The sequence below is a fragment of the Amia ocellicauda genome, chromosome 4, assembly GCF_036373705.1.
Source record: "Amia ocellicauda isolate fAmiCal2 chromosome 4, fAmiCal2.hap1, whole genome shotgun sequence".
Lineage (NCBI taxonomy): Eukaryota > Metazoa > Chordata > Actinopteri > Amiiformes > Amiidae > Amia > Amia ocellicauda.
In genome coordinates, this window is record NC_089853.1 from 49,006,551 (window position 1) to 49,022,906 (window position 16,356).

The window sequence follows — 16,356 nt, forward strand, 5'->3', positions numbered from 1 at the left end:
TCAAGGGTCATTTGAGTGTTCACAAATGTATTCACGGGCCACAACCTTAATTAATACACCTGCATCAAAACATTAATACAGATTAAACTTACAGTCTAATGCAAGAACAAATCACTTTTTCTAAATGCATACATTGCAGTCAAAACATAAATAACTATATAGCCTACAATAAGCAAAAAGCTCATAAACGGCATACAATAAGATTATGAAACAAGTGTAAACGTAAATATTGGAATAATGCTCAAAAGCAATATGTTATAGTTCAAAAATAACTATTGCATTTATCAAAACATAATTGTACACTAAACATTTTCAACACTGTGTAAACTTTGTTTTCAACATAGAAAGCTACAGTGAATAAAATCAGTGTATTTTGATAAACTATTTACTATATATTTAGCCTGCATACCTGACAGCTCAGCACAGTCTACACAGGACATGTTTCTCCACTTTCCCTGCATAAGCTCGTAGCTCACACTGCATTTTGACAGCCCTCTCCAGGTGAACACTTTTACTACACGAATATATAGCATTGCAATAAATGCTCCTCCGCCGATAATGTCCATGAATCATTATTTTGTGTGCGATGTGCCTGTGCTATTGCACTCTGTACTGTGCAGTAGCAATCGTGTATTGATCAGTAGAGTAAAAGCACTCGGTGCCATTTGGACCTGGCGTTTCACTCAATGTTTTCACAACACTGGCACAAACCCACAAATGATCTGTCATTGCCAGTATCGCTTGATGCCCCCTGAGTCAGTCATGTTCATATACACGGCATGTCCAAAACGAGCTCTCTTCAATCTCCGCTTCGAATCCATGTTTATTTGCGGGTAATCACTGTATCCACTCAATCTGACTACAGTTGTAAGAAAACACCTGTAATGCTATACAATGTGTGTGTTTTTCAAGCACATGAAAGACTGTAGACAGGTAGAGATCACCACCACTTGAGCGCCAGACTGACTCTATTGTAAAGGGCAGGCAGGATTATGGGTTATATTTGAGTTATTATGTTTTTTAATGACCGGTGAAAATAACCTGATTTTGGCTATTCTAGGTAAATGTGTTTATAACTTATTTATTTTCGTGTTTATGCAGTTAAAATGCAGAAGAGATGTTTATCACATAAGCTCGGTGCTTCTAGTGTTAAGTGTATGTCACAGAAATTATTTTTTCAAATAGACTCTAGGGTTGAGGGCAAATTGTACACTGATACAAATTTTAATGACATATTCAATAGATTACAGTACTTAAAATAACCAGACATCTTCCAAAAATACTGGATAGGGGGTCAAAGTACACTACATGGCCAAAAGTATATGGATACCTGCTTGTCAAACATCTCATTCCAAAATCATGGGCATTAATATGGACTTGGTACCCCCTTTGATGCAATAACAGCCTCCACTCTTCTAGGAAGGCATTCCACTAGATGTTGGAACATTGTTGAGGGGATTTCAGCCACAAGAGTATTAGTGAGGTTGGGCATTGATGTTGGGCAATCAGCCCTAGCTTACAGTCAGCTTTTCCATTCATCCCAAAGGTGGGATTTGGTTGAGGTCAGGGCTCTGTGCAAGCCAGTCAAGTTCTTCCACACCAATCAAGAAACAATTTCTGTATGGACCTCACTTTGTGCATGGGTTGTCATGCTGAAACAGGAAAGGGCCTTCCCCAAACTGTTGCTACAAATTTGGAAGTGCAAAATCACCTAGAATGTCACTGTAGGCTATAGAATTAAGATTTCCCTTCAGTGGGACTAAGGGGCTGATCAAAAGATTTAGGCGGGGTCAAAAAGCTGGACTAGTTTTCACCTGGTCCTCTCCCGCCTGGACTACTGCAACTCCCTCCTGGCCGGCCTGCCTGCAACTACTACCCACCCGCTCCAGCTCATCCAGAACACTGCGGCTCGTCTGGTATTCTCTCTGCCCCGATTCGCACACACTACTCTGCTCCCTCCACTGGCTCCCGATACCGGCATGCATTCAGTTCAAGACATTGACCCTCACCTACCACTGTCTCGACCACACTGCACCAAGTTACCTTCAGACACTCGTCTCTTCATACATCCCCTCCAGACCACTGCGGTCTTCCAGTGCCAGACGACTAACTCTACCTCCTCTCCACTCTCCTTCTTCCAGAGCCGCTCCTTCTCATCCCTGGCCCCTAAATGATGGAACAACCTTCCCACCGAAGTCAAAACAGCAGAGTCTCTGACCTCATTCCAGCGCTTACTCAAGACATCTTGTAATATTAGTCCTTTTAATGCCCGTTAGATAGCACTTCTCAGATTTTTATTATGCTTCTTGTGGTTTTGATTGTTTTCCTCTTTGCTCCCTTTCACGTAGCCCTTGACTGTGACCCTACATCTTGACAGCACTTAGCTTTTACTGTCCAGCATGTATGACCTCACTTACTGTACTTGCCTGTGTAAATTGGAAGTTGTAAAACGTATTATATTTTGAATTGCTATGTTTTATATAAATTGAATTTGCAATGATTAATCCCTTTACTTAACTGTATTTTTGCACCTTGTTTTGCACTTATGTTGTAAGTCGCCCTGGATAAGAGCGTCTGCCAAGAAATAATAATAAATAAATAAAATAATAATAATAATAATAATAATATGAGTTAAGGCGGCCCTGGACCGGCCTAAATCTCAAATGTGAACTGTGCCTTCAATAGCAATTGATTGTGATTTCAGTCAGCTTCAAGTATGTGTGCAGACTGCAGCCAGGGGCGTGTCTGGCCATGGGAATGTGTGGCCTAGGCCCTCTTTGTGACATTAGTGACATTTTTAAATATAAAATAAATCCAAAACATTTAACTTACATTGTATCACAACTAGTCATACTATTCAGGCAACAGTTGCAGAGTTTACATGCAAAGAATTTACAATTAGGAAATACCCCAGTTAAATTCATTGGTAATGAATATTTTTGATTACACTGCATGAGAAACATAAGAATTGTCAAGACCACTGAGGATGTTACATTATAATTATAGGGATCCATAGCAGGTCCTGCAGCTGGCAAGTCTAATGCTGGAAGGGGATACTGCCATCATTGAAATGACTGCGCTGAACTATGAAAACATGTCTGCATGTTTCTGTAACAGGGTGTCAGTCAGTCAACTAAAAATTTATTTTCAATAATAAAATAGACAAATTATTAATGCTAAAACAAATTATATATATATATATATATATATATATATATATATATATATATATATATATATATATATATATATATAATGTTATCAGTTCAGTCCTATGATTTGTTAGTTTTATAGGCTTGGGATCAGGTGTAAGGCAGAACCCAAATATTGAATAAACAGTGAAACAAGGACTACTAGATACTTATACAAAAACAATGATGTCTTTTTTTTTTTAATCATTGTTTTTCTAGACAGTATACAGACTGACAGTGATATTGGATATTGCAGTATAGGTACAGAATAAATCATGAGGAACATTTCTAAGAATTACATTTGAGAAATTATGAAAACCCCATGACACTAAACAACCTCTTTAAAAGGAACATTTTCATATGCCAGAACATTTCTGCGTGTTTATTATGGCCTACTGTGCATTTTCAATCTGACATTAAGGCAGCTATTAACCTCTAAATTTTTCTCTTGATAAATTTAAAGTAAGCTTCATCAATGTCTGTTTGATCAAGGTTTGGCATAGTATCACTTGCAAAAAATAATCAGTCTTTTGAACTATATAAACAGTATTCATTACATTGATTTACTAACCCGAACATCATTTATCAAAAACAAAGCTGCTAAAGCTGCCTGGAACAATTCTCACCACATCTGCAGCTATATTCAGAGGTCTGGCCAAAAATCGGTGCTGTGTGGCCAAACAAATGTGTGAACACTGAAATAAATGTACACGAAAATCTATATTAAAACACTTTTCTCCTGGGTGGTCTTAAGTGGTTGTTTTGAGGCTGAAAACATCAGGATCAACGGCCACATCTGTTGGTCAAGAAATATACTGCAGGATTAACAGGCAGCCTCGGCAATTGTACAGCAGCAGATTTAGCAGTTGTGTACCTTTATCCTCCACGCATATTGGTGAGTAAAATTAGAAACAATTAATTAAAACATTCCGTAAGGTTACAGTTTAGAAGGTAGCCAGATCGCTTGTTGGCAGTTTGCAGTAGATGATATTGTTCACAACACTGAATATAAAGCACTGAAGCAGCCTTTTTAATAAAACAAGAGGTTAAGTCTTGCTTAGGAAGTTATTGTTAATCTGTAAAATAAAAACATTGTTAGTTAATTCACATGTGTTATATATATATATATATATATATATATATATATATATATATATATATATATATATATATATATATATATATGCATATATTGATTTTATTTAGTGTTAAGTGTTTTCCCCAAAGCAAGTATATACACATAATTTGAATGTTTAGGCTATGTTTTTATTTAATTTATTATACTAAGCTTATTTTCAGTAGTTATTTATTTGTACTCCAATAAACGTTGCTGATTAGTTTAATTTGTTACTTTTTGATCATTGATTTTGTCCACTACTACTGTAGTTGCTATACTGCATGCAGTCTCATTAAGGTAATTAAAAATAAGCAAATCAATAACTGCATACTATTAAAAAATAATAATGGGTATTATCCCCTCCCAGAGGACCTTCTGTTGAACAGTATGCTAATAGTGAGATGTTAAAATGACAAATGGTCCTGCAGCACACAGTAGGATTATACCAATCAAATAAATAACGTTTTAATCACTATAAAAGTGTTTAACTATTTCTCAGTTCTCAATGTGGACAAGTGCAAGGTAATACATGCAGGTAACAAAAATGTCCACTATAATTACACTATGGGAGGTACAGATCTAGATGAAGTAACGCATGAGAAAGACCTAGGAGTCTATGTGGACTCCTCACTTTCTCCATCCAAGCAATGTGGGGAAGCAATAAAAAAGGCAAACAGAATGCTAGGGTATATTGTCAAAAGTGTGGAATTTAAAACAAGGGAAGTAATGTTAAGACTGTACAATGTGCTAGTTAGACCTCATCTGGAATACTGTGTACAGTTCTGGGCACCACACTTCAAGAAGGATATTGCTGCTCTAGAGGCAGTTCAGAGTAGAGCAACCAGACTTATTCCAGATCTGAAGGGAATGTCCTACTCGGAGAGACTGAGGGAACTGAACCTTTTCACCCTGGAAAAGAGGAGACTACGTGGGGACTTGATCCAAGTCTTCAAAATCATGAAAGGCATCGACCACATCAAACCAGAGGAGCTTTTCCAGATCAGCAGGGGGACACGCACCCGGGGACACAAATGGAAATTGGGCTTCAAGGCATTCAAAACAGGAGACACTTCTTTACACAGAGAGTAGTCACAATCTGGAATAAACTACCCAGCGATGTGGTAGAAGCTGAAAGTTTGGGAACATTTAAAAATAGACTGGATAGGATCCTTGGATGACTTGGATATTAATGAACACCAAACGAGCACGATGGGTCAAATGGCCTCCTCTCATTTGTAAACTTTCTTATGTTCTTATGTTTGAAATTTCAATTGGAATTTTTGGTTTTACTTTTTCTAAGAACACACTTCCTGGATGTGTGTAATATACAGAAAGAGAATTGACCTCAATAAGGAATGAGGAAGTTATTTTGCCTAACAGGTTTGAAAGAAGAGAGAAATGTTAGTTTTTCCCTTTTAAAATATTGAATAAGGAAAAGCAAATAAATCATTTTATGGTGCTACCACAAGTTACAGTGAGGGAAAAAAGTATTTGATCCCCTGCTGATTTTGTATGTTTGCCCACTGACAAAGAAATGATCAGTCTATAATTTTAATGGTAGGTGTATTTTAACAGTGAGAGACAGAATAATAACAAAAAAATCCAGAAAAACGCATTTCAAAAAAGTTATAAATTGATTTGCATGTTAATGAGGGAAATAAGTATTTGATCCCCTATCAATCAGCAAGATTTCTGGCTCCCAGGTGTCTTTTATACAGGTAACGAGCTGAGATTAAGAGCACTCTCTTAAAGGGAGTGCTCCTAATCTCAGCTCGTTACCTGTATAAAAGACACCTGTCCACAGAAGCAATCAATCAATCAGATTCCAAACTCTCCACCATGGCCAAGACCAAAGAGCTGTCCAAGGATGTCAGGGACAAGACTGTAGACCTACACAAGGCTGGAATGGGCTACAAGACCATCGCCAAGCAGCTTGGTGAGAAGGTGACAACAGTTGGTGCGATTATTCGCAAATGGAAGAAACACAAAATAACTGTCAGTCTCCCTCAGTCTGGGGCTCCATGCAAGATCTCACCCCGTGGAGTTTCAATGATCATGAGAACGGTGAGGAATCAGCCCAGAACTACACGGGAGGATCTTGTTAATGATCTCAAGGCAGCTGGGACCATAGTCTCCAAGAAAACAATTGGTTACACACTATGCCGTGAAGCTCTGAAATCCTGCAGCGCCCGCAAGGCCCCCAAGAAAGCACATGTACAGGCCCGACTGAAGTTTGCCAACATCTGAATGATTCAGAGGAGAACGAGGTGAAAGTGTTGTGGTCAGATGAGACCAAAATAGAGCTCTTTGGCATCAAATCAACTCCGTGTTTGGAGGAGGAGGAATGACCCCAAGAACACCATCCCCACCGTCAAACATGGAGGTGGAAACATTATGCTTTGGGGGTGTTTTTCTGCTAAGGGGACAGGACAACTGCACCGCATCAAAGGGACGATGGACGGGGCCATGTACCGTCAAATCTTGGGTGAGAACCTCCTTCCTCAGCCAAGGGCATTGAAAATGGGTCGTGGATGGTATTCCAGCATGACAATGACCCAAAACACACAGCCAAGGCAACAAAGGAGTGGCTCAAGAAGAAGCACATTAAGGTCCTGGAGTGGCCTAGCCATTCTCCAGACCTTAATCCCATAGAAAATCTGTGGAGGGAGCTGAAGGTTCGAGTTGCCAAACGTCAGCCTCGAAACCTTAATGACTTGGAGAGGATCTGCAAAGAGGAGTGGGACAAAATCCCTCCTGAGATGTGTGTAAACCTGGTGGCCAACTACAAGAAACGTCTGACCTCTGTGATTGCCAACAAGGGTTTTGCCACCAAGTACTAAGTCGAAGGGGTCAAATACTTATTTCCCTCATTAACATGCAAATCAATGTATAACTTTTTTGAAATGCGTTTTTCTGGATTTTTTTTGTTGTTATTCTGTCTCTCACTGTTAAAATACACCTACCATTAAAATTATAGACTGATCATTTCTTTGTCAGTGGGCAAACATACAAAATCAGCAGGGGATCAAATACTTATTTCCCCCCATTGTATGCATGGGTCTTGGCATGCATTATTATTTTAATAATTTTTAATAGAATAACAGAAGTATAATTCATCTTTTTGAGAAGTACTGTAAGTGCTAAAAGCAGCACTTATATTTAGTGAACCACCTGGAAGCCCCCCACTAAGCCCTATAGTGTAGATAGCTCTGGTTCCAGTAAGGGCTATGCCACAACAGTCTGTGACCAGGTTTCCCCACAGGACAGTACACAACTGGCCAAGCACTGCCAGGATGTGGTAGACTTGATTCAGCTGGGGTTTTCAGTTCTTAAAGACATGCTACCATCCTTCCTAGGTAGAACAGTGACAACAGTGCATCAAGTATGAGATAGAATCATGAAAAACATATACAGCAAACCTTTTTCTGGTGTCCACAAAAGTTCATGTGCTGTTCATGTTCAATGTTTAAGTCTGCACTTCTCTCATTAATGGTCTTTCCATTTTCCTGCTGGCTGGATGCCATAAAACAATCTGAATCTGAATCTAGCAATTTCTCAATTTCTCTACAGAAGAACATACTTCACACTTGAAATTCACATTACTTGCAATACTGGAATGTGTGGGTGTGAATTACAAGAAGTGCTTTTCAAAAACTGTGTTCCATCTTGTTAAAAGGCCATACAAAACCAGTTCTCAAACAAGCAAATTCATTGGCATCTGACACACCCCTGAAGACACAAGAAATACCAGGGACCATGAGATATTGCAACTTTAAATTATGTTATGACTTACGTAAATTGATTACGTTCATGCAGATTAAAAAATCTTGTCCTGGACCAAAGTGTTATTCTCAAATTATTTTAGTTTTATAATTAATGTACATTAAACGGTCTGTTTGTTAATCACTAATTCAGCCTATAGAAAACTGTGAAGATGCCAAACAATTCACCAAGTCAGGAAGTGTAATTTTGGACTTAACAGTTTAAGGAATGCTGGAATCTTAATGTATAGGCCTACAAGTTTTTCAAAATTGAATCAGTGTTCAATGTACTGTGAATATATTTTATTGAACAAAAAGTAGCTAATAGCCTATATTTCAATGTTCACTATTTAACTACATGAATAAATGGTGGTGAATAAAATAGTTTTAAATTAAGGGTGTAAATATATTGACTATAACACACAAATCAACAATAAGATTAATCATAAATGGTATTTAAAAAAAAAAAAAGTTAGAAACGATACAGCACAGTTTCCACCAGCACATTTGCACACTTATTAATAGTCAAAAAAATACATACAAAAGAGGTTACAGTGACAATATAATATATAAATCATTGCAATATAATGTCTTATGTTCCTGCTCTGTTCAGGAAACAAAGAGCATAGCAGTTCTGTCAGCCAGAAAGCAGTCTATAGGCTACTTGATCCCAGAGGCCATGCTACAACAGTACTGCTATTGATTGTGCATTTAAAGTGTAATTCCTACTAAATTATATTAAAAAGAAACACCACAGAATATCTGTAAACGAACCTTTATGTTCCAGAATATCAGCATGTCTAGTACATAGGAAAAGGCATCAATATTATTCAGCTGCACTCTAGATAGTGAATAGTGGATACAGGCTGACAATTCCTGTGCTCATTCAATTATACAGACATTTTTTATGGTAGGGTATTTGAGATCCTGCAAAATATCTGAGAATTAGCATCAAGAAAAACGAACATGTGCAAACGATGTGTAATGACAGGTTCTACTTATGGAGTGTGATGCATTGCATTTGAAGTTTATTGGGGAATTATTGCTTCAAGCTAACCTCCAGCTAAGAAAATAATGCTGTGGCAACATTGTAATAAATGTAACTTGGAGAAATATGACATGCTAACAATAAAAATAGACTACAGGGAATATTGTGAAAACACTGTAAAATAACTATGAGATTAAATGTATATAGCTTCACTCCAGATAAACAAATGGCAAAACACAGAGAATGAAAAGTTGTTGTTAAGTTATTTGTTTTTAAATTACTAAAGTATACAATATTCTGTATAAGCATGCAAAACAATTGTGCACTTGATAAGTATTGCTATTCCAGAGAGGGACCGGGTAAATGTGTATACAAAATGACTGTGCAACACTAATAAAACAGTAATAAAACCACCTTGTGGTCAGCATAATACAATTTACTTTCTACAACATTTTTCTCAAGTCATATTTGTCAATACCTCATTACAACACTGACAGAATGAAATATGTTAGCTGGGAAAGTCCTCCACAGCAGCATCTGATATCCTTCACATATAAGTAGGGCTGGGCGATAGGACTTAAAAATAATATCTCGATATTTCTTGTTTTTATCCAATCAAGCCACAAAATAAGACCAAAGACATTCAAACTACAAGTATTTCGTTAATCCTTCAATAAGCAAAACTAACAAATACTACATGCAGGCTGTCATGGTAAATATATGCAGAATGCAACACATTACAGGGCAAGTGTTGTGTGATTACTATTACGTGTGTTGTGTTGTTATATATACACACACATACATACATATACACACACATATTATATATATATATATATATATATATATATATATATATATATATATATATATATATATATATACACACAAACACATATATACATCAGTTTAAAAATAGCTGGCGTTACAATAGTTTTAATAAATCTTAAATACGGGGTGACTTATCCAAGGGATTTTACATAGAACAATTATCCGTATTATATTAGGATGGTACAGCAGCTTCCGTCTAAAAACAGTCCATATTCACCGATGTCTCAAAAATTATTTTTTAGAGAAAAAGTGAACATCATAATGCTTACGCGTTTCGACTTATCTTCCTCAGAGCACATATATACATATACACAGCATGATTTACTGTCACATAACAACAATAACACAAGTAATAGTAATCACGCAGCACATGCGCTGTAAAAGGTATATATTCAGGAAGATTTACCACAGTCGGGTTTATAGTGGCGCATTAACATCTACTAGACAGGGACATTTCTTTCTGACTGTCGCGTCTCGACTCTACTTACAAGTACAGCACGTTGTTAATACAAAATAGTTAATATTAATATAATAATAATAATAATAATAATAATAATAATGTGCTTGCAGATCGAGTTCAGCCCGGCGACGAGAGCGGGGCGCAACGTGTGCGCTTGCACATTAAATAATCTTTTGGTTGTGTTGGTTATTGTGTGTCAGTTGTCCTCATGTCCTCATGTCTGTCTGTCTGTGTTTCTGATGCACATTTCTTGCCGCATCCGACACGTGTGGAAGAACCGGGAAGAACGCAAAACTACTGCCGTATAGATTGCAATTTGCGTCACCACGATATAAACGACATAGCATAATATGAAACGACAGACGTTTTTCTATCGTCATACGATATATATCGTAATATCACACAGCCCTACATATAAGTAAATGATCATACAATAACGTGTAGTGAATGGGGCATTAGTGAAATACATGTGCATCCGTTAAAATATCCACAATGAGGCTTTGTCCATTCCATGGTGGGTGATGAGATTTTAATTTTTGAGGTAGAATTGTCTTCAAGAAAGGAAATGACTGGATGATTTCTTTTTCTGCTGACATTAGTTTTCACTTTCTCTCTAGAGCTCTCTTGCTGACTGAACCTGTGTCAGCATTCCTTAAACTGTTTTTCAATACTTCATTCTCAGATACTCCTACAGTACATGATGAGCAGTATGACCTTGGCAAGAAACAGGGAAACCGTAAATTACTCTTCCATTTTTTATTTTCCTTCTACCGTGTTTTAAAACATCCAAAGTACAATCAGTGACATATAATTTGCTTGATGAAGGATGATAAATGACAGTGTGGCAAGGCCTTAAAACCCTGGAATGTTACGCCACAAAATGAATCATCTCAATGAGACTGAGCAGTCATATGTGCTTCGTGTTAATAGTACCTAGTCTAGGTTACCCATAATGCCATTAGCTGAGTGTGTGTGTGCCATATGACAATTCTTTGACCTCATTTTTACAGTACACGGAGCAGTACACTAACCTACTGAGATATTTCACATAATTCAGACACTAAGAAATCTTTTTGATATTTTGATATTGACAGGTACTTCAGGTCTCAACAATGTTAAGCAGTGCATCTTCAGTAAATGTAATTGGCAGTGCTGTGCCTGCAGTCCAATTAGATAGAAACTGTATGTGTCAGCTGCAAACAGCATGACTCTGCGTCTGCATGTAATCAAAATGCAAGCATACGGTATTACACAGTGACCCCTGTAATCCCCTTTTGACAAAGTGGCTTAGCAACTATAGGTCATATGGCCCAGTGAAGGAGCTTAAATGTGCAGCACTGCAGTCGTAATCTTTTAGTGTTGCTTAAGCAAACAAAAACAATTGTTAAAATTGACAAGCAATATCTATATTTTATACATCATTGCATATTAAAGGGTTTAGCTCCCCTTTCCCCAATAAAACATCAGCTGGAGCTGAATACTAACTTTACCCAAGTATCGATGCTTACAATGTGTTTTAATGAGGTCTCTGAATTAAAGCATCGAATAATGAGAATACTTCAATAATCATACAGGTGAAACAGACCTCACATGGCACACTGGGCTTAAGTCAGCAAAGCTCTGTTTAATTTCTGGGCCCAGATTTCACTTTCTATTTCCAGATCAAGCTGACCTGTCTAGAAGTTGTAGCTGTGCGTTTTTCCCATTGCAGCTCATCTACCCGTCAGATCACAGTAAATTCTCAGACCGAAAACTGGATCAAACAGGTCTGTGTAGGAGTGTATAAAAAGATAAATATTCTTACCTTCCTTTTTCATGGCTTGAAATGATAATATTGATATTGATATTCTTCAGTATTGTGAAGGAGAGCTTATAGAAGCTATGTCAATAACAAAAGCAAAATTGAGAAAGTAAAGGACTACATCACGCAAAAAAAATTAGCCCAATAGATTGTGAAATAAAACTGATTTTTATAATTTAAGAAAATGCTCAGTTTTTTTAATTACAGCCTAACTGATAGCCAGATTCAGCAATATACGAGAAAATATCAGGCAACAGCAGACTTGTGTCTGTAAACTTCACCCTGATCGACCAGCTCCCTGTACGGTGCAAAAACTGTGAAATTAGTTGTTAGTGCTGTATCCTTAACAACTATGGAGGAAAATTGCATCAAACATATGCCTCTTTATAACATAGCACCATATATTTTCCATGATGCAAATTGTATTTTTCATCTGTAATACCGATCAGTTTTCAAGGACTGGACTGAACCAGCTGTGTGTTTAGTCTGACTCGTACTACTATCTCAATAATCTGATCAAATTGTATCAATATGCTGCTTGAAGTGGTACTTGACAGTGAAAATTATAATCAAGGTGGCACTACACACTAACTGTGATTCTGTAGTGTGCTGTGTCACTGTGAGGTACAGTTCAGCTAGGTTTGCTGTTGCCACTCAAGAGTGACTGATCAGAGATCTGGTCTGAGCAGAGCTAACAGAAGCTCTGTCCATCCTCACGAAATCAACTTGTTACAAAAGAAGGGAGAAAACAAGTATACTTATTATAATAAATAATATAATTATTATAATAATAAACATAGCAACCCAGAATCCTTACCTTTCCTCTGAAGGAATATCCTAAGCAATGGATTGGCCGTTGATATTGCTTTGTGATAATTGTCATCATTGTTTATTGGTAGCAAGTCTCCGTGAATATCGGCATATCCAACCAAAACATCCACGTTTGGAATGCGGTGTACATGTTGCAATAATCCATAAAACTCATCAAACTTGCCAGGCTTGCTTCTGTCCAGGGAAAAACGTCGAAATTCGGCACCAAACTGTAACCAGAGGAAAACATCACTCAAACACAGAAAACACTTCAATGGTTGCAGACATTATTCACAAAATCAGTTTGGTATTCTTACATTGCTGTCACACACTAAAAAGTGTATCCCTTCTAAGCCCTCCACTAGTACATTGTAATCAATGTTAATCTTATACACTGTGAATTGAATTATGCAGTTGAAGTTATTCAAGCAACTTATTTAATATGGATTGAAAACCCAGCTATCACTGATTAGGTCTTGTCACACCATTTTACATTGAAGACTTTTATCCATTCCTCAAAGACTACAGAAAAAGCAAAAAAAAATGTTTTGTCATTCTTATGTAAACTTGTAAATTGTGTAGACTTTCAAGATTTGTTTTAATTTATATATTCTACACATTTATAAAGAAGTTGTATTCTATTGCACAAGCTTTGGAAATCTGAACATTGTTGTGTGATTCTGCATATTTAGTTTCACAGTCTGACAAGAGAATCAAAGGAAGATGTGAGAAGAATATTGGAACAACAACTTTTGAAGGGAATATCTAATTAAATAAAAACTTACCAACTGATACTCAGATATGTACATTTTTACAGTTTATAAACCGAACTCTACCAATATGTTGAAAATATACTCGAAAATGATGCCGTCTGTTTTGTTTTCATGCCGTAGGAATCATACTTGTACTTCCACATACATTTGGAAAACCAGATACTCACCTAGTTCTAGGTATAATATATACAAACCAATTCCTGGATGATGACAGTGTATATATATACACACACACACACACACACACACACACACACACAGCAACACACACAGACACTATTATTATTAATACACATTTGTATTACATACATTACAATTGTAAGACTTACCTGCAGTTACAGCAAAACGGTGTAATTTCAATAATGACTCAGCTGACTTTAGCCAAGTTTCCATGTGTGACTTACTCATTGTACCGACGTGCATTCATGCTATGGGTAAACAATTCCACAGAATCTTTTGGCCAAAAACTGCAAACTGTCACAAAAGTAAATATCAAGAACCCAAAATGGAGAGGGTCATTATTTTTTTGTTTTATTATTATTATTTAGCTAAAGCTAAATGTCTAGATTTAGGCTAATTCAAACCACACATGGAAAAATCAGACTTTGATATTGTACACCATGCATACCAGAGGTAAGACAGAGAATAAGACTGGGAAGTAAAATAGTTATATCTTTAGTATGTGGCTTTTGAGGAGACCGAATGACACATAGCTTAGGTGTTCATTTCTGCTTATTGGTATTTCATTTTCCATTATAGAAATGTTGCAGAGCCTGTAAACACCTTTGCATATTGGAATATTATATAGCCTAAATCACAACCTTTTCCAGTTTCAGAATCCGTGTCAGATTCTGTCATATTGTTTAAGTGCAATGAACATGATCATTAAAGCAGCAGGAATGATATACTTGTTAGCTTGAATTAAAGTTAATATAAATGTTTAAATATAGTTACAGGTTAGTTCACATTATACTACCAATATGTTAAACTCTGTTTCTGTCAACATTTTACTTCAGTTGGTACACTTTGTCATATAAAGAACTGCATTTGGTTAATCATAATGTTTGAGTACTCAACATGGAGACTGGGTTGCCATAGATTGCAACAACATAGCATTGCTCCTGCTTACACCCTGCAAAAATTATATTTTTAATAACCACTAATCATTAACACATGATGTACACATCTTACTCAAGCAGGCCCATTGCCAGAAAAAATATAATTGGTGGGCATTTGGTTTTGAAGGGGGGAGCGGGCTAAAAATCATTGGTTTGAGACATTATTTTATAGGACTACAGTAACACTATAACATGGCAGGCAACATGAGAGTTCAGCTAATCCACCAATAATGATCATCATGGAACAGACAGCAGGCCTATGATACAAACACACAAAACAAGAACAGCAAACAAGATCTCTCTGGACCTTTAGGTATAGTCACCAGGGCAATCAACAAAAAAAAAAAAAAAAAAAAGTGACCCAATACTTATTACTTCATGTAAAAAGATAGATTTGTCAGAGTAAAGTAGAACAAAGCATTTATCATGCTTTACTGTAGAATCCAAAATAACGCACATCTAAAATAAATGCCAAGATAAATACCCAGATCTTCCTCTACATCCCCCTTCTGACCCTCACAAATTTTGAATTAGCAAAAGTAAACTGACAAATTCTAGTATGAAAATGAAATACAAAAACTAGCTTAAACTGATACTTATACCTAGAAAATAATCTCCCAGACAGGCAATTAAATTAGTAAAATGTTTTTAGAATAATTTGCTTGGCAGAGATCTTTATCTAAGTGGAAACGGAAAGAGTAGTTTATAACATAGCAACAAACACACAAATCATATTTTTAGGCTATTCCACTAACAAGATTTGCTCTTACCAAGTTCTTTCATGAAGACTTAAAGACATAATTGACCACTTTGTGGCTTTAACAGGTGCATTTCTCAGTATCATACTACAGTTTCCTTTTAATGTCAAGGAATCATTAATACATTTTTGATTCATTCTCAGATCTCCATGATTTAATTGAGGAATGGACATGGATTCCCAAAGCTAATTAAAGCTTAAGAGTCAGGTAGGCACAGCAGAAATAAATGATGCATGTTGTTAACAAGGATTATACTGAACAAAAATATGAAAATGATCCATACGCACAAAAAGCTTATTTCTCTAACTTGTTTATATCCCTGTTAGTGAGCATTTCTCCTTTGCCAAGATAATAATAATAATAGTAATTATTATTATTCCTTAGCACATGCCCTTGTCCAAGGCGACTTACAAAATATAAGAGCACTACAAATTGCAAAGATACAGTGCAGTTCAGGCATAATACATGTTACAAATTCCAATTTACACAAGTGTATACGAGATATACAGTAAACAATATGATGTCTTACATCCTTGATTGTAAAAATATGTATTTAGACTACCTTCTTAATATTTTAATCTTTCATTTAAAAGTATTAACAGTATAAATAAAAGTATAACTGTTTTGTGATGGAATGATACTTACTGAACCAGGAGGTGGCTTCTCAGGAGTAGGTCTGTTAACTAAGAGGAGGGGGCGCACACATGACCTGCAGTTAATATATTCTGTTAAGCAGAGACACGCTCAC

General features: G+C 36.5%; 1 protein-coding gene across 2 annotated transcripts in view; it reads right to left on the reverse strand.

Moving 5' to 3' along the window:
* The window catches only part of pard6b (par-6 partitioning defective 6 homolog beta (C. elegans)), a 66,725-nt gene that overhangs the window by 33,409 nt on the left and 16,960 nt on the right, over positions 1-16,356 (reverse strand). For both annotated transcript variants that reach the window (XM_066702667.1, XM_066702666.1), the window contains one exon: positions 12,967-13,189. In XM_066702667.1, the coding sequence (XP_066558764.1) occupies positions 12,967-13,189 (223 nt within the window). The remainder of the gene's footprint in view (positions 1-12,966; positions 13,190-16,356) is intronic.